The sequence below is a fragment of the Rhopalosiphum padi genome, chromosome 2 (genome assembly GCF_020882245.1).
Source record: "Rhopalosiphum padi isolate XX-2018 chromosome 2, ASM2088224v1, whole genome shotgun sequence".
Lineage (NCBI taxonomy): Eukaryota > Metazoa > Arthropoda > Insecta > Hemiptera > Aphididae > Rhopalosiphum > Rhopalosiphum padi.
Genome location: NC_083598.1, coordinates 8,924,131 through 8,948,529, shown reverse-complemented (window position 1 = coordinate 8,948,529; position 24,399 = coordinate 8,924,131). Strand labels below are relative to the sequence as shown.

The 24,399-nt window shown below is 26.1% G+C and overlaps 2 protein-coding genes across 5 annotated transcripts in view; both read left to right on the top strand.

Moving 5' to 3' along the window:
- Positions 1 to 4,539: 4,539 nt before the first annotated feature.
- On the top strand, positions 4,540 to 10,348 carry LOC132922780 (MAPK regulated corepressor interacting protein 2). The gene is given in 6 exon segments (XM_060986475.1): positions 4,540 to 4,854; positions 5,564 to 5,724; positions 6,314 to 6,364; positions 6,750 to 6,800; positions 9,084 to 9,115; positions 9,117 to 10,348. Coding segments are annotated over 6 exon segments (351 nt in total). The 5' UTR covers positions 4,540 to 4,837; the 3' UTR covers positions 9,156 to 10,348.
- Positions 10,349 to 11,421: 1,073 nt separating this feature from the next.
- LOC132921113 (proton-coupled amino acid transporter-like protein CG1139) overlaps positions 11,422 to 24,399 on the top strand; it is a 30,876-nt gene continuing 17,898 nt past the window's right edge. The window contains exon 1 of one of the 4 annotated variants that reach the window (XM_060983958.1): positions 11,422 to 11,666. Coding sequence is in view for 1 of the 4 variants with exons in the window: in XM_060983955.1 (XP_060839938.1) it covers positions 19,962 to 19,970 (9 nt within the window). In the remaining 3 variants the exon portion in view is untranslated. Of the gene's footprint in view, positions 11,667 to 18,274; positions 18,535 to 19,837; positions 19,971 to 24,399 lie in introns of those variants that run through there. The other 3 variants (XM_060983956.1, XM_060983957.1, XM_060983955.1) reach the window with 3 other exon arrangements.

The window sequence follows — 24,399 nt, the reverse complement described above, 5'->3', positions numbered from 1 at the left end:
AAAGAATCAACATTTTTATAAAATTTAGTACTATGATATATATTAATATATAGAAAATGATAACGTAAATATTTTGTAAAATTCCAAGACTTAGTAACTAAGTTGACTGAAAGCTTTCGTTAACTGCAGAATCAATTTTAATTTTATTATTATTTTGTATTAATCAAACGGCCTAAATATGTTGTTTACTGTTGAAAGTTAATAACTAATGACAATGATGAAAATAAAAAATAATTACCTGATAATTGATAATAAATATTAGTGAGTAATGATAACCGTGGGGCCTAAAATGTCACTAAAGAGGCGTACTGGCGCACTACCACGTTATAGTAGAAGTTGTAAATTGACTATATATAAATATAATTTTAGATCTGCGATTATGAAATAATACAAATTATGATGGTTTCGCCTAATTTGAAAAAAAATTTAGAATGATGAAGTGCTCTCCTTAAAAATGATTTTAGAGGTATGATAAAATGTCTGAAAAATAGTTGGCATACTCGATCCCCCTACGTCACCCTCCCAGTAGAGCACTACGGATAAGAAGACAAATCCGACTGTCGAAAGATCTAAAAATAGCGCTCAGAAAATTGACACTAATATTTCGGTTTCTTATATACGGCTACACCTATAGGTTGAAAAACTAAAGTCCATTTAAATGGACATCCCATTCGAAACATCGCATATCCGATTACAAATGTTAAATCAGGTTAGATATGCGTTTTTGTGGATAGAAAGACATGTCATTACGTAGGTACTTCTAAAGTTATAACTGCAACTTGTAGTCTACAAAATATAAAAATAATTCCGGCGCCAGAAATCGAGAAGATAAAAAAACTTTGTACAACATTTTCATATCTATAAGAACAAAGGTCTTTATGAATTTCTAACTACAAAATAATTTGATAATTTTCTCAGGTTTTATGAATTTTGTAAAAATTCTAACGTTAAATGCATATAAATATTTTTTTTTATTATAGATTTTCGATATTTTGTAGATGAGATATTAACAACTTGTGAGGATTGAAGATGTGTATAGTATTTTTAAGCATTTTTATTCAGTGAATAATTTTTAATTAACACTTTTTAAGTTTTTATATATATATATTAATTTTGGTGTTTGCATACTCAAGATGAAGTTAAGTGACGAATTTATCTATTTCTAAGATTTTGAGAGTGCTTAAACTATAATAATATAAAGATTCAAACTTCTTTGAAAAAACAAATTTTTCAGTAGAACATTATTGCAAAACGTAAGAATCTATAAAGGCGAAATATCCAGCTGGAAAAGACGCTAATGCCCCACAACAATTATAGTACTAATGTATAAATTATAAAATATATATGTGTACACGGTGGTGTGTATAAAAATGGAAAACATGCCTTGAAAAACGTATAACACTATAACTTCGTTGTTTTAATTTTTATCACTTAAAAAAAAATTCAAATCGAGAATATAATCTATAATAACACATTTTTTTTACTGTGAATCATAATCGACCGAAAATTCATATCGGTAGCGGTGCAATTGAATTGACTCCCCAATGCAGGTAGTCAATATATAGTAAATATATTATTATGAATAAAAATCACAAAATATTTTTTGGGTGTAAGCCAGTTCACCTCCTCGTGGTGCGCTCTAGGTAACTCTAAATGAACTGGGACGCACTAAGACTATTTCAAAAATATGACAATTTTTTTGGGACGCACTAAAGCTATGCCAAAAATATGACCATTTTTTTGGGGGACGCACTCGGGTGTTACTTTATTTTGGACGCACTCGGAACATTAAAAATAGGTAATTTCGGGACGCACTCAGGAAACTCCCGAAAATAGGTTTTGTTAATTTATAAGGTAAAAAGAATTTTAAATTGTTAGAAAGTATTAATACTTTTTTAAAGTAGTTGTATTTATAGTCCAAATTCATTTTTTACTGAGTATTTAAATACTTTTTTATGTACTTGTAATAGCACCCATTGTGTTGAAACATTTTAATAATAATAAACGAAAAAAAATACTTTTTAAAACAAGTATAATATTATGTATCTGTACTTGAATACTTTTAAAAATGATCTTTTACAGTTTTACAAGACTGAAATTAATGATATTGATTTCTATATTCTGAACACAATTTTTTAGAGATTTGTGCAATTAAATCAATGTATGTAAAAGTCGAAACATGTCGAATTTTGTCACCTACCTAAGCTTACTTATATTTTTAGTTATTTATGATTAATAATTGTACCCATCATCAATTTTTTGTAACAAATTCGTAAAATACATTGAATTATAATTATAATTTTTTTTTTTTTATATAACAAAAAACATACTTTCTCGTGCTGTGGAAATTCTCGATCATAATTATGGTGCTCAAACCCGGAAAACCAGCTGACTCCCCCAGCTCGTACAGACCAATCAGCCTTCTACCTTTCTTCTCCAAAGCATTTGAAAAGCTCACACTCAAACGGCTCCTCTCAAACATCCACATCGACACAGACCTCCCAGACAATCAATTCGGCTTCCGTAGTAACCATTTCATCATACACCAGGTTCATCGAATAGTCGACAAAATTTCCTATTCATCACTTGAAAAGAAACTTATCTGCACAGGCACCTTCTTAGACGTAGCACAAGCGTTTGACAAAGTTTAGCATGATGGCCTCCTCTTCAAATTAAAGTCAATATTTCCTCCCAGCTTCTATTTAATCTACAAGTCCTATCTTAAAGACCGATATTTTTCCGTACGATATTGCTCAGCCTTATCTGACATATATCATCAATTAGAGCTGGAGTACCGCAAGGAGCTGTAGCAGCACCTACTTTGTTCAACCTGTACATATCAGACCAACCCACTACCAACCTTACCACCACTGGTGACTTCGCTGACGATAAAGCCATCCTATCCCTCCACCATGACCCTCTCGAGGCATCCAATAGAATCCAAACCCACCTCGACATGCTCTCGGCGTGGTACAAATAATGGGGATTCAAACTAAATGAATCTAAATCTATAGACTGCACTTTCACACTCAGACCCATAAACTGCCCTATATCACACTTAACAACTAACCTCTCCAACCGCCCAAAATGTGCGTTACCTAGGTCTATATCTAGACCGCCGACTAACATGGGCTGCCCATATACGTAACAAACGACTAGTACTTAATAATCGTCTAAGACAGCTTCGCTTCCTCCTTTCATCCAAATATGTCACACTGCATAATAAAATTCTCATCTATAAAGTACTCCTCAAACCTATCTGATCCTATGGAATTCAACTTTGGGGAACAGCCAAAGACTAACACAAACAGAATCCAAACATTCCAATCCAAATGCCTCCGACAGATAACCAAAGCTCCTTTTTACGTATCAAATGATACTTTCCACAGGGACCTCCTTATTCCGACAGTCAAAAAAAACGTCGCTAAAATCTTATACAAACGTTTCTACCTTAAACTTGCAAATCATCATAACCCACTCATCCAAAATCTCTCCTCTCAAACACTCCCCGGCCGACGTTTAAAGCGCAGTTAGTGCCGTGACCTGCTTGTCGACTAGTCAACTAACCACTACCATCCATGCCATGAAGTGCTATTACTGAATAGCTCCTTCAATCAAGCCAACCTTGACCTATTATATATATTCTCCATCTATTGTGCTTATTGTAAATATATTTTATACAGATTGTACAAATAAAAATAAATATGACAAAAAAAAAAAAAAAAATTAACAAAAAAAAATTATTAAAATTATTTACATGTTCTATACTCGGTAGAAAAACACATAATGACATCATCATGTCACTCATAATAAGAATCAGTTGATTTTGATAAATATATTTTTGGATTTGTTTAGTAAGTACTAAGTTGGTTAGTAGCCTACTAATAGTAGATATACTGTATCTATCTACATTCTACAGTATCATCACTATCATATCTATTTCAATAAATCTTTAACTTGATAGACTAGTTACCTACTAATAAATAATAATATAAATATATAGATACAATTGTATAATAAATAAAATTATATAAATGAACGATGAGCTTCTAATGCATTATTTTCCCCTGAATAATTTTTAAACATTTTACGTACGGATAAGGTATGTATGACTGAGTATGAACATATATAAATATGAAACAATATTATGGTGTCTAAGGCGAATGCGCAATAACAATTCGGGCATCGAATACCTATATACACCGATGGGTCCATAGAAAAAAGATCTGTCTGTGTGCACTTTATCTACACGGTCACCCTGTATCTAGACACATCATACAGCGTACATATTTTATCGTTCCGCTTAAAATCTAAAAAACAGTAAAAATATAATACTTTTTTAGAGTAATTTTGTGTAAAAGAATATTTTCAAAAATAATAATGGTTTTGACACGTCCTGGTATAATATTTATTTCTATTCCATGATATTTAAATAAATAAAACCGTTTATTTTCTATAGTGAAATTTCATCGTCTGGTTCAACATGCTCATGTACCGTGGTCTATAACATTGCATATTGTATTATCACTTTGCCCGTGTTGTCACAATTATTACTCAAAATGCGTTTAGCAATCTGTCGTGGTACAGTAAGTTGTGTTGTTTGACAATAATAAATTCTTTCTTCGGTGATAGTAACTACTATTATCGTAGTGCGTCGCACTCGCAAGTCGCAGTTGACGACACAAACTTTTCTTTTGTGTTGTTTTTGTTTTTCGTGAATAATATTTCACAATTAAAATATATTTATCCACATCACTTAATATTATCACTGTTGTACCATAACCCCACACAGTCTTGTACTCTTGTATAAGACTGACCTGAGGCTGTTCAAAAGCCAATGACACAGATTACTGGGTAAGTTTTTCTTTAAAACTTGTAAAACTATAACTTCTTTTTAACAACAGCAACAATAAATACTATAACTTCAAGTATCCAATCGCCTACGGGCTGTGACACAAGGTGAGGTGAAATAAATCGGGCTCCAAAATCGAATTTCGTTTTTAATCAGTTAACCCCTTAGATAACTCGCTCGTCCACCTACCACATACTTGACCAGCGTATATGTGGCGTTCAGTAAATAATTTCTCTCGACTTACTACATTTATTTTCCGAATTTTACAAAATTGTTATTTCTCTTCATTGGTTTGTACCTTCATCTTTATAGACCATTTCAGCCTTCAGGATACACTGAGTTGTATTGAAAGCAAAAAACAATTTTTGTTCTAGAAACAATATAATTGTTTCAACTCACCAACTCATAAAATACTGATACTGTCAGTTCCTCCATTCAAAAGTCATTCATTGACAACTATCAACTGCCCGCTGATAAGTAATGCAGTACCTACCTATACATTTTGTGTCTGGGATACTTGTCCAAATTCTTCGTGACACTCCACTGCTACGTTGTTTTGATTTAGGTTTCCTCTCAGATAATAGAAATTGGCTCAATTAAGTTCCATTGTTTTTTTCCTCAATTCTAAAGTATTTTAAACATTTTTACTGTATAGTGCTATTAAATATACTTAACAATATTATTAATTTGATCAAATTCATTAAATTTTAGGATAAATAATACATTTATCATGGGGCGTCGTTTAACTGGACCTTCTGCCAGAACTCGTGATGCACAACCTCTTCCATTAACAACACAACATAATTCATCTACGACAAACGATCGAAATAATTTGTCACAACATGATGAACTTATTCATTTTGTTGGTGGTTGTAAGTATTATACTGTGTATAAAATAATATATGTTAGGTATATGTATGGTAAAAATTATATGTCCTATCTTCTACATCACTCAATGGCTACATCTTAATAATACGTTTTTTTCTAATCTTAAATATATTAAGTTATAACTTTACTCAACATTGATATGCTTAAACCTTATAGCTACAGTAGTGTCATTCAATGTTAAAAAATATGGTTTGTAATATTTTTTTCAATGTACTGCACATTTATAAATTAAAGTTAAATAATTTAAAGATATTTAAGAGTATTTTTAGAATTACCTATAAAAACATTAGCCTGTGATAATACTACATAATTTTAATTTCAATTGTATTTACAAATATAATTATAATTATTATAACTAATTAATTGCAGGTAAAATACTAAAATGTATAACATAAAAAATATAAAACATATATTATAAATTAAAAGAAACTAACTTAATTAATAATTATCCTATGTATATCTTGTTTATGATGCGCCAAGGAAGATCTCCTACTATAATTATTCTGCAAGAAAATCTTACACACATATCTTTGGTTAAAAGTAATTTGTAATTTATTATTATTAATGTTTTAGCATGGAATGTTATTTTTCAAGAATATCAAAATGGATGCCAAGGATCTAATGGTGAGTTCCTTATTCTTACAAATTATTAAAATTCAAGAATTATGGAGTTACTTAATTATGTATATAGATAAAACTAAACTAAAGTTTAGTATTAACAAGTAACAAAACGTAATTTTGTCAAATTTGTTTTGTTTTTTTTATCTGTTTTATTTTTTAATTAATGTTATTCATAATCAACTACAACTGAATTATTCAAAATGCAAAACTAAGGCACCTATTTTTGCATGCTTTGTTAGTAAAAGATTGGATACAATTATACTAAAAAAATAAATAAATAATAATTTTCTTCCATATTAAATCTAAATATAGTTATTTAATTTAAATAAGGAGAATGACAATTTATAAAAATACATTATACTATATTGCTTAATTTATAATTTTTTAGGTCGTTTTCATATACAGTTCTATGAAGAAGGAAATAGTGATACATTAAAAGGTATTATGCATACATTTTATTAAATCATATTTATTTTTCTTTATTATTTATAAAATTAAGTTTATAGCTATGATAACACATTGATTATTTATATTATAATTATTGTTATTTATAGCATCATAGGCAGAGCTTGCAGGTTCATGCATTTTAATATCAATCTTGTTAAGTTGTTATTTAATGTAGGGCAGTAGGTAGCAAAAACAATTTGACCTAATCATTTACAACCTATCTATTTATTTCAAATATTATTTTTAAACAATATATATGTTCTTAGTACTTAGTAATTCCAATACTTAAGTACTAGACTATCCTGCCATACACCCACCTACACTCTTAATTACAATAAAATATTTGTCTTATCAAGTCATTGTCTTTCACTTCTTATGCTCAGTAACAGATATACATTTTAAGATATTACAATTCAATATTTTTTAGTTTATGTATTTTACTTTTGTAAAATTTCTGTGAATATTCTACACATTTGTTTAACAAATATACAAAATACATTAAAAATTTAAAAGCATAGGTAGTTAAAACATAATTTAATTTATCAGTTGTTTATGGTTTAGTTATTTCTTAAATGTGGGTATTTCTCAATGATTTCCATAAAACTGTCTAAAATATGAGCTGTAATTACCCCTTTTGTGCCTATTTAAATCTATATTTATTTATGGTAGAGACAAATATTTTACACTGGCGCCAATCTATATTTCATTTGGGGGGGGGGGGGGCAAAATATAAAAATTAATTATTACAAACTATCAAAAATAGTTACATATACAAATATATACAAAGTTAGGAGCCAGTGCAATCATTTAAATTTTTATAACAACTATCCCCATGGTTATATTTTAAATTCCACCATCACAAAGCCACACAATCAGTATATTCATAAGATTACAGATTAGAATGTAAATGTATCCACCCTCCCACCACTATAATTAAATACACATAAAAGTATGTATTCGGTACCACTGCAAATTACGTATTATAAATGATTTTAAAACTAGTCTGTTTTTTTATTCTTATTAAATTTTATGAAATTATAAAATATAAACAATGAATAACTAAGTCATTTTTAAAATTTGGTTGAAAAAAAAATGTTCTTGTATATATTGTAAATAATGTTATCTTCATCTAACAGACATTGTGTTCACCAGAATATTTTTAGTGTTATTATTTTCAATTTAATAGTAGATTGATCCATTATTAAATTTAAATTTAAAAGTAAAAATATTATCTAAAATTCTAAAGTATTTCGTATGCTTTGATTAATATTTAAATTTCTTAGCTAGTAATAAACATTTTAAATTTAAGAATTTTTTTAATTCCTAGATGCCATGTATAATACTTTTTTTATTTAAAGTTTTATGTTTTATAATATAAGTAATAATAACATTCTTTTGATGTAATGGCTGTAGTTATTTGAACTACTTACCTCTTATTTAGATTATAAAAATATTTGAATCATCCAACTGTTAAATAAAAATTGAGGTTTGGTCAAATTTTTATTAAATTTGCTAAACCTTTCTGGTAGGTATATATGCCAGAGAATAATACTTGATGTGCTATTGGCACTGTGACACTTAAACAATTTAAATATATAAATTTTAAAACTGGCTTCCTTAATAAACTAATTTGGCATAATTCCTAAAATAACAAAACATTTCTTGCTGTTGTTTATAGTATATATAAAAAGTAATACTTGAATCTATGACGTTTCCCCCACCCTCCAAACTAGACAATTTCTCCCTCGGATAATAAACTAAAAGTAAAAATATTAAACATTAATGTACAGCGCAAATTAATAAATTAACTGTTAATGAGTTTTTTTATTAAATAATTTACAAAATATTAAATTCATATATTATAAATATAATTCAATAATATGTCATTATAGCGACTATTGCCAATACAAAATTCTTTAATAAAAACATACCATCTCTATTTATTATTTCTATTACATAATTATACAAGAACAAATAGTTATAAGCACTCTCCAAAATATTGTGAACTTAATCAAGATACCTAAAAGCAATATGTTTTTAATAGTTTAGATAATAATTTGAGTTTGGTTTATCAATCTACCCATTAAATTGAGCAATAAATCTATAATGTGAAAAGTGATTGTAAATAGATACTGATTATAATTATCATACATTTCGGGTGAAACCAAAGAACCTATTTATAATAAAATATATATTGATTCAGAGAAGGAATAATTTTAAAAAGTTGCTGTAATATTTTTAGTATCAAGTAATATGTTTTACACTTTTTTTTCAGGATTTAAACCCTTTGATCTAGAAGCTTGGTGGGGGAAAACAAACTATCCAACGATACCAACAACGTTCCTAATATTATTACACTAATATATTGTATTGTATTTTTCAGTTAATTTTTTTCCCAATTATTTAATACAAAAAATGGCATATGCCTAATATCTTGATACTGACAATTAAATTATATTTTATTATCTGACTATCAGTTATTAATTATCAGCCTCATGCAGGTATGTTCTAATAATTTATGACATGCCATAATATTTTTATAGTTAAAAATTTGATCATGATTGGCAAAAAAAAAAAATTAATAAGTATTATTTAATTTAATTTACTCTTTCAAAACTAAAATATATAATGTATATATTTAGATTTAGAGAGTAGGGATTAAATACATTTATTCCCAAAAATCAATTTGACATTCCAAGTAATTGGATATTTTAGAGTAGCATGTATATTCGTTATTATATAATTTTATTTTTATTATAGTTATGACTTATGATGTAACTCTTCTACAATTTATTTTATTTTAAATTATTATTTGTTTTTCAATAAAATACATCTAATTTAATGATTTTTTTTCAATTTATCAATTATTATTATTATTTAAAAACTCAGAATTGTTAAAGATTCTTGTTATAAAAAACTTTATTATTGCAATATATTTATAATATTTCACATTATTTTTGAGTATTTAACCAAACCAATGTAGATAATTTAATATTGTAAACTGTAATGATTCATTAAGTAATTCAGTAAATGTACTTTTAATATTTTAAATAGTTATATATTTTATACATAATTAAGCATTTGAATAGTTAAATATATACCGCAGCATTTCTATTAAAAAAAAATTAATTGTATTTGGAGTTATTAATAATTTCTTTTTTAAATAAATTATTTTATACTAAAAGTGACTGTTCTTTTTTTTTTTAAATTTTATCACTATTATTTACTCTACATACATTTTATAGAAATAACATAACATTGTTTTCTTTTTTTCATTTGGTTTTTTAAAGCAATTTACAGAGTATTGGGGATTTATGTGATCTTGTACAAAAATGTTTAAAAAGTGATGTTTATGTGTCACATAAGATATTAAAAATAAAACTCAGTTTATACTCGCTTATACGTATTTTCTTTACTTGGAATTTGGATTACTTAATGAGTTAATATTCTATTTTTCTTGAATAATTTAATCCTTAACGCACTAAAATTTAAACTATATTATTGACTATTTAACTAAATACTAATGTGTAAAATATTGAATGTAATGTGTTTTAATTTTATTAAAAATTTCTAGTTTGAAGAAAGAAAAATAATTAGGTATAATATGTTTTAAAGTCTATACCTATTAAAATTATTGATTATACTAATATTTCTAAACATAAGTAAACTGGAAGTAGATAGGTATAAAAATAAGATACAAAATTACTAGCCAGTTGACTGTTGCTTTTATTTTTAATATTAACTTACCTATTTTCTTATTCAAACAAAGACTTTCATTTCTAATTATTTTAAATGATATAAACGTAATAAACACTTCATAACTATTTGTTTAGTACCTACCTATGTTTTATGTAATAATGCTTTGATTAGTACAATCTATAAGTTTATGCTAATCTTGGTGGTACTACTGATAATCAGCTCATTAAACCATAACATTATACACCTACTTCTTGGCTAAGGCCAATGTCAAGAAATTGATCATTGAAAGTTGTTCGTGGGTAATCATAAAGACATATGCTTATCTTTTTATTTTAGGCTTCAACATTCAACAACACGTTTATTTCCTTAGATAGATACATTTATTTCATATTTGTTGTAGCATAGGTAATGTTAAACATACACGTATAGATTGGTAGATTTTGTCGATAGATGGGGTAGCCATATTTCGTAATGTATTTCACTATTAAAGTATTGACTAAAAGTATTTTTATTTTTTTTGTAAAAAATTTGGATATTTATTAGATTTTATTCGATAGAGGTATTGTTCTGTGTTTTAGTATAGAACAATATATTTTATATGGATCGCTAATCTCGTTTTTTTTTAGGTAAATACCTATAATTTATAATGATTGGACCGAAATAATCGTTTTTTCGCATTATATGTTTTCGCATGGTATAATTTTAATAACTGTGACTACTGACTACGCAACACATAAAACCATTATGATTAGGCAATATGGACTATGCAGTATGCCCTATGTAGTTGTAATATTACCGTCATCACTCGTCGAGGTCTGAGATCATTATTGAAAAGGCAATTAATTATGTCTCAGATCATGTACTAGTCGCTGTATAGTACACGAACTAAATCAGAACAACGCTAGTAATTAATGTGCAATGGCTGCGTGCAGTTTATTAGATTATTCAGATTATTTTGTTTTTGCGGATCACGATGATCGGTTTTATTATGTTATGTAATACCGATTACGAACCCTATGCACAAGAATCCGGTAAGAATATTAAGTGTTAAGACCATAAATTAATACTACTGTCTACTATACTACTAATAATAACTGCTCTATGGTTTAAATTTAATAAAGTCAACAGAAATCTCCGACACACGATCTGTTAAAATAAGGTAGGTATATTTTATAATTTTTCGAATAAAATAAGAGACGTCAGTAGTTGTTTCTACTGAAATCTCAATATAGCTCGTGAATTACAGTAATCTATTGGAAGGGGTTTCCGGACTTTCATTATAGCATACCCACTAGCCATTTTCCATTGTTATTACTTATAATATTATGATCATGTAAGATGTAACTATTTTAAAAATATAGCATAGACCTGTGTAGTAGTACAAAATAATAGCTATTAACTTAGTACAATTGGTATTAATAGTACTAATGTCTAATAGTAGTATTGGTCAGTGCTCAAATTGGGAAAAATTAAGTAGAGGCGCAGGCGTTCAATCTGTTTTAAAAACTGCATTCCAACTTCCAAGTGTACAAATACTTAACACAGACCTGCGGAAAGCTTGTAATGAACTTTTCACCCTCCCAAAAGTAAGTTGTAAATACGCCACTCAGCCATTGTGTAGAACACTTCCTAGTTCCTAGTAACATCTCCAAGTATTTGAATAATTGAAAATTAACACTCAAAATATGATCTTAAAAGTTAAAATATTACCTATTTAACATTTTTCAATTGTTTTCCTACTTACTCTTAAATATTCTATATATAAAAAAAGGTATTTAAGATTATGGTACCTATCAAGTGTACCAATAAATATAGGTACAAGTACGTCTTTTACTAAAAGTGTACCGTGTAAAATGCTGCAAGGACGTTCACCACCTACTCCTTACTCCTTAGGGCTTAGGTTATACTATAGGTGTAATTGGACTGGGAGATGGAATTTTGCATCAATCTTATTATTTGTAATTTACGTCACAAATAGATACCTATATTTAAGTATTACGCATCTATGTAATATGCGTCTTAAGTACAAAATAACATGTAATTTGCGCCACGTCTAAATAAATATTAATTTAGGTAATCTGTAGCACGACGGAGAACATAATGGCAAATAGCTTATCAATTATGTAATCTGCGCCACACGCTTTCAATTTCAATTGTTGGAAAGCAGATAAATTTCGAGGCTACATTAGTTATAGGAATCGCACATAAAACGTAAATAAATAACATTTAAACAATGAATTCCTGATTTTTACATAAATAGGTAGGTAGGTATAAGGTATTTCATTATTAATCGGTCTGAAATATTACTCATTTGTACATAAAATATATTATGTACTATGTAGGTACCTATACCGCTATACTATATAATATAAGGCTATACTTATACTTATTACTATATTAGCTTATATTTCTTAATTTAACTTTATAATATATATAAATATATTACCTGATTAATTAGTGGCTGGTGATAATTACAATTTACGTATAATAGGTAATAGGTACGAAATTGCGCAGATTACTTATATTACTTATACATAATAGGTACACTCTTTTATCTAGTTTAATGTGGCAAAAATTATCAAAATCAGTTTTTAGATGTGGTGTAATTTACTTTATTTTAGTTGTTTTTGGCGTAAATTATACACACGCTCATTGATATTTCGGTCATTGTGGCTATTGATAATCGAATTGCAAACATTTTCCGTCAGAAATCTTGGAATGTTTCATTAAGTATTCTTTTCACTTGTTTCTTTGGGCATATTAGGTACGCACTAAGACTATAAGACGTTAAGCCCACATGACCACCAGACCACATGTGTTATCTCTGCAGTCTGAATATATAATGCATATAAATATATAATAGCCAATTTAACGTTTAAAAGAATCAATTTTACTGTTATTTTTAATAACAGAGAAAGGGCACGTCGTAGATATTTTAATGTTGAAGCTAATTATTGCCGAGTTATGAGTACCTATTTTAAAGTTGTTAACATTTTGTAAATTTTTAAAATGTTTATAATTTGTTTTAAAACTAAAATATCAAACTTAGATTCCCCTGGTTTTATAGACAATATTCTTACTTCAGTTACTTGTAAATTTGGTAATAGGTTGATTTACTATAATATAAAAAAATAACAAAGTAAAGTGGATTTTTTTTAATGTTAAATTTGGTGAATGTAATGCGTTAGTAAGACGAAGACAAGTTCCATATTATGCAGGCGGGCATACGTTGTCGTATGATGTGGATTATGGCTTCGATGTTAGGTACACGCGCGGCGATTCGTAGTGACGGCTGATTGTTTAAATCAGATGGTCGGATTGGCCATCGGATTAATTTAAGAACGCGCGCAACAGCCGTGGCGGTGGCGCGTGATTGACGTAAATTAAAATTAAAACAAAGAGTAATTCCTAAGAGTTTCTAAAGTATCAACGGGAAACTTATAGTGATCATTTTGGGTTTATTCGGCACTTCAGCGTCGTCTGCCAAGTCATATTAATTTTTTACGAGTTAAATAATTTATAATATCGTTCACAATAAGTTTATAGTTACGTGGTTTTCATTGTTCGATTAGTAGTGGTGGACTTTCAATTTGCAATACACTGTCGACCAAGGTAAGAGCCAATGAGTAATATTGTATCATCAACAATATAATGTAACATTGTAACGACTAACACACTAACATTAATAAAAGACTAAAGAGTTTAATATAGTTTACCGCAAAGTGCGCATAATAATTAATTGCGCGGGTACTTAATTGGTTATATATATATTATATTATATTATTATATTACCTACATAATCGTCAAGACCGTATTTAGGGGCGACAAGGGGCTGTTTAACCAGCCCCTGTTACTCCTGGTGGTTAATGTTTTTTAAAGTCCCATTCTTTTAACCTCTCGGCTCTCATAAACTCTATTCAATTATTTTCTAAAATTAATATTGCCTATATTTTTATATATTGTAAATTGTAATTCTTTACCATAGTTTATAAATAATATAATATAATTTTATTATAAAATTATCATCAGCATAAGTGTTGTATTAAAAATAAAAAAAATAAAAAATCGAGAGTGATATAACTTCCATTATCAATATTATGATAATCAAAGAAATTTTCACAATCCAAGAAGAAAATTAAAAATTTTTAATTGTTATTTTTTTTAACATTTAAATTATTTTATTAAAAATAATTGTTTGTGTTGGTAACTGGGTGGTTTATGTTGTTGTCTCTGGTCGATATTCGGTGAATTTCTAAATACCACGATCTTTTCAAAAATTCTTCAAATATTGAAATTTGACTAATTATATAAGCTGTGCGTGCGTATTCCTACAATTTACGAGTTCCGTGCATCTACATATTTGTGACCATTATTGGAATATGGCCAAAACAAAGCCGTTACAAAACATCGTGACCCCTTAGGGTGTTAGTTCTACCAACTGTAAACAATTAATCCACGTTGCGAGCATTTCATGAATGAAAGGGATTGTTGTAGTATAGGTCCGTAAGTTTAATTATGTATATTATTATGGATTACATATGCTAAAAATTACAAATATCCATTCCAATATAGTTAAAAACATTTGAGCAAAACACTCGTATCTTTATGGCTATATAGTCATTGATTTGGAACAATACATATTTTAAGGGGCCATGTTGTCAACTTTAGCCTGTAGATATGAATAATCAAGACGATTTTTGTATTTTGTATCACTTTAAATACTTCTGCTATATGCCTATATGTAGGTAAGCAATTATGACAAAGAATTAATAATTATTGCACGGTAAGGGTTCAAGGGTAAGCATAGCTGGATAACTATTACCTAGATACTCGTGTTTACACTTTATTTTGTTTTTATTTAAAATTAGACAATTTACAATCTTTAAAATAATATGATAGGTAATAATATAATATAATAATTACATTTGATAAACTATAGTAAATAATACATCACAAGAACAAAATTATGAAGAAATCACTAATAACTGGTAACATCTTAATACCTATATCGTAATTAAATCAATATAGCCAAATATGTATATGTTCTGCTAGTATCTAGCTTTTAATAGATACATATTAAAATTTAAATAATTTATAGGTCTTGGCAAGATCCGAGATTCTAATTTTATAGAACTAGACTGGCCTTATATGATTGTTTTATAATTTGTACATTTGAAATTTGTTATTTAATAATATTTTAGTATTTTTAAGAGGACAAAAGAGATGTTATCACTTATTGCCTGATTTTATTTTTTCCTTAAGAACCCCTGCATGTTAAACGTATATACCTTAACTAGTAATATAATTAATTATTTAAGGAATTTCTTGGATAGATATTTTCAAATAAGTCACTTGTACAGATTTTTCGATATTAATTTAAATTAATCAATGTTTTGCCTATGTTTGTGTTATCCTGAAGTATATAGTTGACTTGATTAAATTTGATTGAATTTTCACTGATAGCTATATATTTATGTGTTTGGTGCGTATGTATAGCATGCCGACTTTGAGAAAGCGTTAGTAGTTTAGAAGATATCGGCAGTAAACATCATAACGTTGTAAAAATCGGGGAATAATTGACTGTCTATTATACGTATTTTTTTATAATGTATTATGTATGTCAATTTTTATTAATTTGATTTAAAATATTGGATATGCAAGTAAAAATATTGTAAGATCAATGATCATTAGTCTTGAGTAGTATAGTTAGTGGATAAGTAATACAATTAGTATAGTATATTATATGGTAATACTTAATAAATATATAATTAGTCATTAGATGTCTTAATGAATAAATAATAATAATTATAGTAATGACTAATAAATATAAAGTAACGAATTATTTACCTAATATCAATTATAGGTACTAATAATGCACTTTTTTACTAGGTACCTACTATACCTACTATTATGATAATATTATTTATTGCCTTACATAAAGCATAATTATCAAATAAATAATGTAAATTTTATTTTTCGAAAAACTAATATTTGCAAATAATTATTGCATTCTATTTGCTCTATAAATCAAAATTAGTTCGCTTCTCTGTACACTATACACAGTGATACACTAAGTATGCTCACCTTTTTAAATTTATTCAAATTCTGATTTTTAGAATTATTAAATTCTTGATTTATTCAAAAACTCTATTTTCGAAATTTTGAATTTTTTTTGTACCACTTAAAGAGGTCGTTCAAAACCACACATTTTCATTTTTCGACCGTTTAATACCACATACTTTTTTTATATTGTTAAAAAGAGAAATCAGGAAGGTTGATAATTCAAAACCACGCACATTTGATTGGCAATTAACAATTAAAAATTAATAATTTTAAACGTTGTAAAAATAATTCAATATATGAGATTCTTTAATATTAATACTAATTAAAAGTAATTCAATATAATTAGATAAAATTCAGTATATACACGTATAGTAGATATTACTTAGATTGGAATAAATGTACATTTTATAGTGCTTTCAAATATTCTATTAAATTAATTCATTACTTATGATTTTGTGATTTTGATTAAATATGATAACTTTTGCGTCGTTCTAAAAGATAATTGATAAGTGATTTTAGATAAATATTTGCGTTATTTTACCAGTTTGTGCGGTATTGAATGGTTTGATTTTGGAAAACTATCCAGAATATATGTATAATAACGTGTGGTTATAATGATCGTCGCTTAAAGAGTGTCTGGTAATCAAAATTCAGTTTTTTAAATGAAAACTCTCTCTTTTTTTAAAATTATTTAGTGGATATTTTTTTTTTGAAATTGTTGATATACCTACCTAATTCAAAATTCTGACGAGTAGTTTCTCAGTCATTAAAATATGTAATGTATAAATTAAAGATAATATAAAAAATAGGTTTAATAAAATAAATAAATATATGTAATATTAGATTTCGTATTGATCATACTTATCTATTTTAACAAATTATTAATGCTTATATGATAGTTAACATATTCAAGTTATCATAGTTCCCATATATTCTTCCAAACCTATTATCTTCGCATGCAGTATTACACAAAATTAAATAAATCAAAAACTATCCGTTCAAATTTTGATTTTAGTATGAACAATTTTGTATCATAATAGAAAACTTTTTAAGTAGTAGATAAAATCTAAAAAATGTAATAATATGTTTTTTAATTATATTTTAAAATTCTGAAAATTAGATTTTGAATAACAATTGCATTATTGAATATTTTATGTAAATTGTAGTTAACATAATATGCGTATATGTTTGGGATTACAGCTAAAACCTTATAAATTATATTGTAATTTAAACTTTAAATTATTATAAACAAAATCACATTGAACTTATACATTTTTTTATTGATTTTAGTATACTATATAGACACATATTTCATTTAACAGTGTTATATTTTTTAGTTTACAATGCGAAAAAGTAGAAACCCTATGTGCTATAATGGTTGCCTATACATAGTTCCTCAACTGTTTATTCAAAGTGTTTTACTTTCATTCTGTATTTGTTTTATGTATAGTCAAAAATATTCACGATTATTTCATAATTATTTTTGATATAGGTAACTCATAAATCATATTTGATGGTACAAACATGTTTAAACAATTATATTACCTATACAGCCCGTGATTACTTTAATCCGACCGACTGACTCTGATTATAATAAAAGTCTGTAATGCATTCAACTATACAAGTGTCAAGATAACATCTTATATTACTGATAAATAAAATACATCAGTTATTAGGCAAATATAAAAATTGTTAAGCCCACATAGTTGCTATCATTGTTGAGCGGACGTCGGACTGCGCATGGATCCATTTTTCAAGACCACGTGTATAATGTATACATAATAATATATTGTATGTTAAAATTAATACTGCGTGCACGCTGATCCTATGTATTATATTGGTTGAAAACTCAAACGACAACGGTAACATCAGTAATAAATAGTATCAGTAACAAAAACATCAGTAAATTAAGTTGAACAAATTACAACTTGTTAAACTTTATACATAATCGGCAATTCACGTAAGTTAGTAATTTATTTATTTTTATTTAAAACACTTTTTATAAAACTCATTAAATTAATTTAAGAAGAGAATTATTAAAAAAATGAATTAAATCATTTAAACTTAACGTGAATATTCGAATTTATAATATGTACATTGATAATCATTCATAAACGCTAAATCATTTGTAACTGATAAACATTAGGTACTATTGATATTGAATAAATAATATTGTAAAAAATAAACTACTCTACTAATTTATTATAATTTAGATGAAAACCTCATATCTATAAATATATCAATTTTAGGTTTACAAACATAGGTTTAGAACAAGAGCCCCTTAAAATCCGATGTTTCCGTCTATCCATCTGCCGGGTGCCATTATATACGTAGTTATGATTGTTGATTTTAATATTACAGTTAATTACTTGAATAAAAAATTGATTTTATAATGGTTCTTTTCAAAGTAAATTAATACTAATACTAACCAATATGAAATAAATAGGTATTAAAATATGAAAGAACTATATAGTTAAATTCGTTGTATTAAGATAAGTATGTTTAGAAATTGGGAATTTAGTATATTCGAAGAGTGAGTTTTCCTAAATTGTTTAAAAATCAAAATAAAACATTTTTATAAAATATTTGTACAATTATAACCCATAATTTTAAAATTCAATAAACAGTAGGTATAGGTACTACTATAGTAGGTATGTACTTACCTATTATCGTGATGACTTTTCATTTGTTATTATAAAAATGTTACTTAAAATTAAAACGGATAACAGTTATTACAGTAGATACATTATTATATTATAATAAGCAATAACACTAGACTATTAAACATTTCCATGGACCATGTAGAATTTGGAACGGCAATTCACTTAATTTGGAAACAAATTACAGATAATTATTTATTGTATTTTTAATTACATTCAAGTATATAATTGGTTTAGATACGTATAATATTATACAATACAAACTAGATCGTGTGTATACGTTTGTATCCTGTTATAGATATTATAAATTATAATACGTACATATTTTAGAATACCCAGTGCTAGAAGTTTAGTATAACATATGTTTGTCTTTACTGCAGTTATATTTGTTTAGTTGATCCATCAATACGACAATACCACAGAAAAGTAATCTTTACAACAGTTACTGTACCTTTTTTTTTATCCAGACTATTCTTCAGTTAAGTTTTTAAGTGTAAAATATTTGTTTAGCGACAGTCTATTACTTTGTGGCTAAGTATCTATAATAATATGAAGGTGATCTTACGTATATTTTTTATTTAATATGATATACCTAACGTAGTAAAGTAACGTATATTGTAGGTTTTGAATATATACCTCATTAGTATATAAACTGAGTGTATTTTAAACAGTCGACAAAAGTGTTAAATTGAATCTCAATTATTTCAATCATTTCAAACGATTCTAAGCAAATGACACAGGTAATCATCGTACACATATTTATAACTTAGGTACAAGTTAAAAGTCAAAATTAACGTAGGTACCACAAAATTGTATGGATATAGTAATATAATATATGGTGTGATTTATAAATACCTTAAAATTATAAAATTATTTCTAAATATTTTAAAAATTTCATTTAGAAAATAATACGAGTAATACACCAAATTGAAGGGAATTTCTATTGCTAAATATTTGTTGAATTTCAACTAAAATCTTATTTCTTGTTTAAATATTTTTTAATGTCAACATTTAAATGTTCTAATGCTTATAAAAAAAAAACATTCTTACATATTATGTATTTTAAATATTTTAAATTGGTGTAAAACCAATAACTTATGGAGAATTAATTGTGTCAAGCTTTTTGACCGGAAATCGAAGAATAACATTTTTATCAACATATATCGAAAATAAGTTTAACATTTAAAATGTTTAAATAATAGCTTAAAAATTGTCAAAATTGATAAACCATTTTGAAAATGTCATTTTGTCTAGAAAATACTTATACAAATATTTTTCAAGTATTTAAAATCTTTAATATTTAATTATTCTTTTTTGAATTACTACGAAAAAGAATAAAATGGTTTTGTCAAAATTTTCATTGCATAAATATTTTCATTCTCCTGTTGTTTTTTGTTAGTTTTCTCGATAATTAAAAAGTTACTTAGGTTTTTCCATTCAAAGTACCAACTATATAAAATGTTTTACTGTAAGCCATGATTGAAGTAAAATGTCTTTTCTAAAGTGTGATGATATAAACTAAAATAAAAAAATACATTGTAATCGTTTAATTGAAACTTTAAAATATATATTAAGCACTTATATTTGAAAATTGTAATGATTTTTAAATATAAATTATTTTAGAAAAAATAGTCGTATAAAGGCTATTCTAAATAATAACAAATTGAGTTGATCAAATTTTCAAAAAATACTAAAAACCATACTTTTTCAAGTAATTAATGTGCTTACTCAATTTGAATAAAAATATAAAATATACTCACACAAATAATCATAGTTTATAAATGAATAGTTGATAGAGACTTATCATTACTATGATTTTTTTAGTATAAATCATAAAATCTATTTAATTATTTAAATTAATAATTTATTACATTATTAAAACAAAGTTGTACATCTATTATTATTCAAAATTAATAAAGGTTTGCACACGGATGTTTATTGTTGAGTAATTTAAAAGGTTCAGTTGTGTCTTTGAAGTATTTGAATAGAAATATTATTGGTAGGCGCTTTTTCTCCAACAATACATGCTTGGTATTGTTCCATTTGAATTATGAACTAACTGCTTTCAATGTAAAAATAAATTCTTAATTAAATATTGGCATATATGATTTAACTAATTGTAATATTTTGATACTCGGACACTCGGTATATGCACTTGAGTTACGTGTGATTTACATAAATATAAACGAATTAATTCATAATATTGTGTAATAGAGTGAAGTCCTATAATTTTAAAATTTAAATTAAAACTTATTACTTATATTATGTTTTAGTATTTTATTAATTTAATTGTATTTTTATTATAATAATAATAGTTTAATGCAACAACAATTAAACATTTTTTTTCTTAAAAAACTTGTGGAAATACCAACTTTATTCTTTGCTTAGTATTTAACTTAAGTTAATATGTACGGTGTACTTAGAAGCAAATAATAATAAGTAGGTACTAGGTACTTGTTTGAAATCAACATAATAAACAGATTATATTATATTGTTATAATTTATAAATATTATTTGTTTATCCAAGTTTATTGTTCATTGATTAATCCGAGACACTTGTTTATCTTTGTTGACTAATGATAATGAAAACCTATGTAATTAGTTCGTAATTAGAGCTCCGAGAAATTTGCGTTACCTACTCTAAAGTATACTTATTTATTTATTTTATTTTTTACGGGATGGTCTCTATTTTACATAGATAAGTACGACTTGAAATTACATCTGTTTAAATACGAACATGCTTAATATAATATACATAGTTAAATTAATAATGATAAACCTGCTGTAACAAATATCGTAATAATGCAGTGCAAAGTGAACTATTTATAAGAGCATAGGCGCAATTAAAATTAGTACCCTCAAATATTTTTTTATAATATCACATTCAGCAGCGATTCAACGCTATGTCCGGAAAATGAAGAGCTTAAACACTCTCAGTTTTTTTTTATTGAAATTGTGCTTATGACTAAGAAATTTAAACTATACTATCATAATCATAACTTAAAGAAAAAAACAAAACAATATTACATTATATTTTGATTGATTTTTTTTTGAAATTATAAAATAATTAAACATACCTATATAATCAGGTGTTTTATAAAAAACTCTAAATTTAATATTAAACTTAAAATAAACTATCACGAGATAAACTTATTATACTTATAAAAAATAAATTAAACAGGATGAGCCAATAATAATTATTTAACTGATTCTATTATTCGCCAATAAAAAAAATGTGTACCCATTTGATTGAGTAAGTAAAATTTATCCTTCGCAATAATAATAAATAAAATCGTCTGGATTTTTTACAGCAGTAGGTACTCTCATGTGGGTCAGTATATTAAAACACGTGTATCTTTTCGTGGTTTGAACTTTGAAGTAATGTGTATCGTTGGTTTTATCAATGTTTTGTTATTCAATTTTAGTACCCTATAAACGTATATTGATGTATACTATTATGTTACCAAACATTTTGTTCAAATATTTAATTGGTATTGTATTGTGATAAACTGATAAATATATTAAATTTTAGTATTACATAAATATTTACTTCATTTAAAAAAAAAAATACTTTTAGATGATAATTTTGACTGATTAAGCAATAATTTGTAAAGGTAGAAAATTGATAGTGTCACTTACTTCATGCATTATTCTACTTATTAATATGATTAATAATCGATTAAAAATTGTACTACAATTATAAAACTAAAATAAAATATTCATAACATTTCGTAGTTCAGGATTTTACTTGTTTATAATATAAAATATGTACATTTATTTATCTTTATATAGACATATAACTATATAAGTGTAATAAATATTTTAAAATATATTTGTATTTAAGTGTCTAAAGTTAATTTTCAAGCTGATATAAGTGCTTTTTAACTTTTTAACTGTTATTGCATCTTTACATAAAGTTATTTAGTTGAATAGTAAATCTATACCATCAATTAAGTCACAAAGATAGATTTTAAGTTTCTATTTTTCTTTATGATTAATCCATGAAGTTATATATGTTAAAATAAATTCAAAATTGAGATAAAAATTAATTAACTTAAGTTATTAATTCTTGATAAGTACTAAAGAGTTTAAATAAACAATTTAACTTGTCACATCATCATAATAACTTTTTATAAATAGTTTTTTTTTTTTTTTTTAATTTGTTTTATTATACAATCTGTAAATATATTTTTTTTACAATGAGTATAAGTGTTGATAAGATAGGAATATAATAAAAATAAAATAAAATAAAATAAAAGGGACTGATGACTTGAGCGAAGAATCCATCAAATTTAAAATTTGTCAAAATCGTGAATATTATTTTGTAGATAAACATTTTTAATTTTTTTAATCTTCATGCCTAAAATTGGAAAGTTTAACACAAGGTTCATCATAATTAATTCATACTGAAACAATAATATTTAAATAATATTTAAGTTATTTTTTTTTTATATAAACATTAGAAGTTTAAGTTTAGACAAAATTCAATATTTAAATAAAGAACAACAAATTTAGTTATTTTGTTGTAATTCAAAAATATTTTTTATAGGAATTTGAAACGTTCACGCGTATATTATTACATTGCATATACACAAAACATTTTGATTAATTTTATACAATTACCTATTTATAATTTATACTGTATTACTAATAGTAAAAAAAAAAATATTATAATAATTAATAGCAATATACAGTAATTTATATAATAATAGGCTGACAGACTGTTTCCACTCAGTATTATTTTCCGTTTGCAATGATTTATCATTGAATTCAAATTTAACAGTGACCTACTCAATGATGAGGTACTTACACTCGACTCATATTGTACAGCAGAGTGGTTGCCTACTTTTCCCCGTTTTAATTTTTTTGCTATGTACAATTTATTATACATTTTATCATTATTACTAAATGTCTAAATGTTAAATAATATGTCACTTGATTTCGAGTAAATCAGCTCTGTCGTAAATGAACCACGCATACAAATATCAGCTCTGTCGTAAAGAAAAAATTGCACGCAATTTGACCTAAATAATAATTTCATATGTAATTCGGAAACACCGGTTTTATTATATAAGTTATGGTTGAAGGGTATAGCCGTACAGGAATTTTAAATACATCTTTAAATTACTATCTACCTATTATAGGTACTAATTTATTTTTCTAAAAACA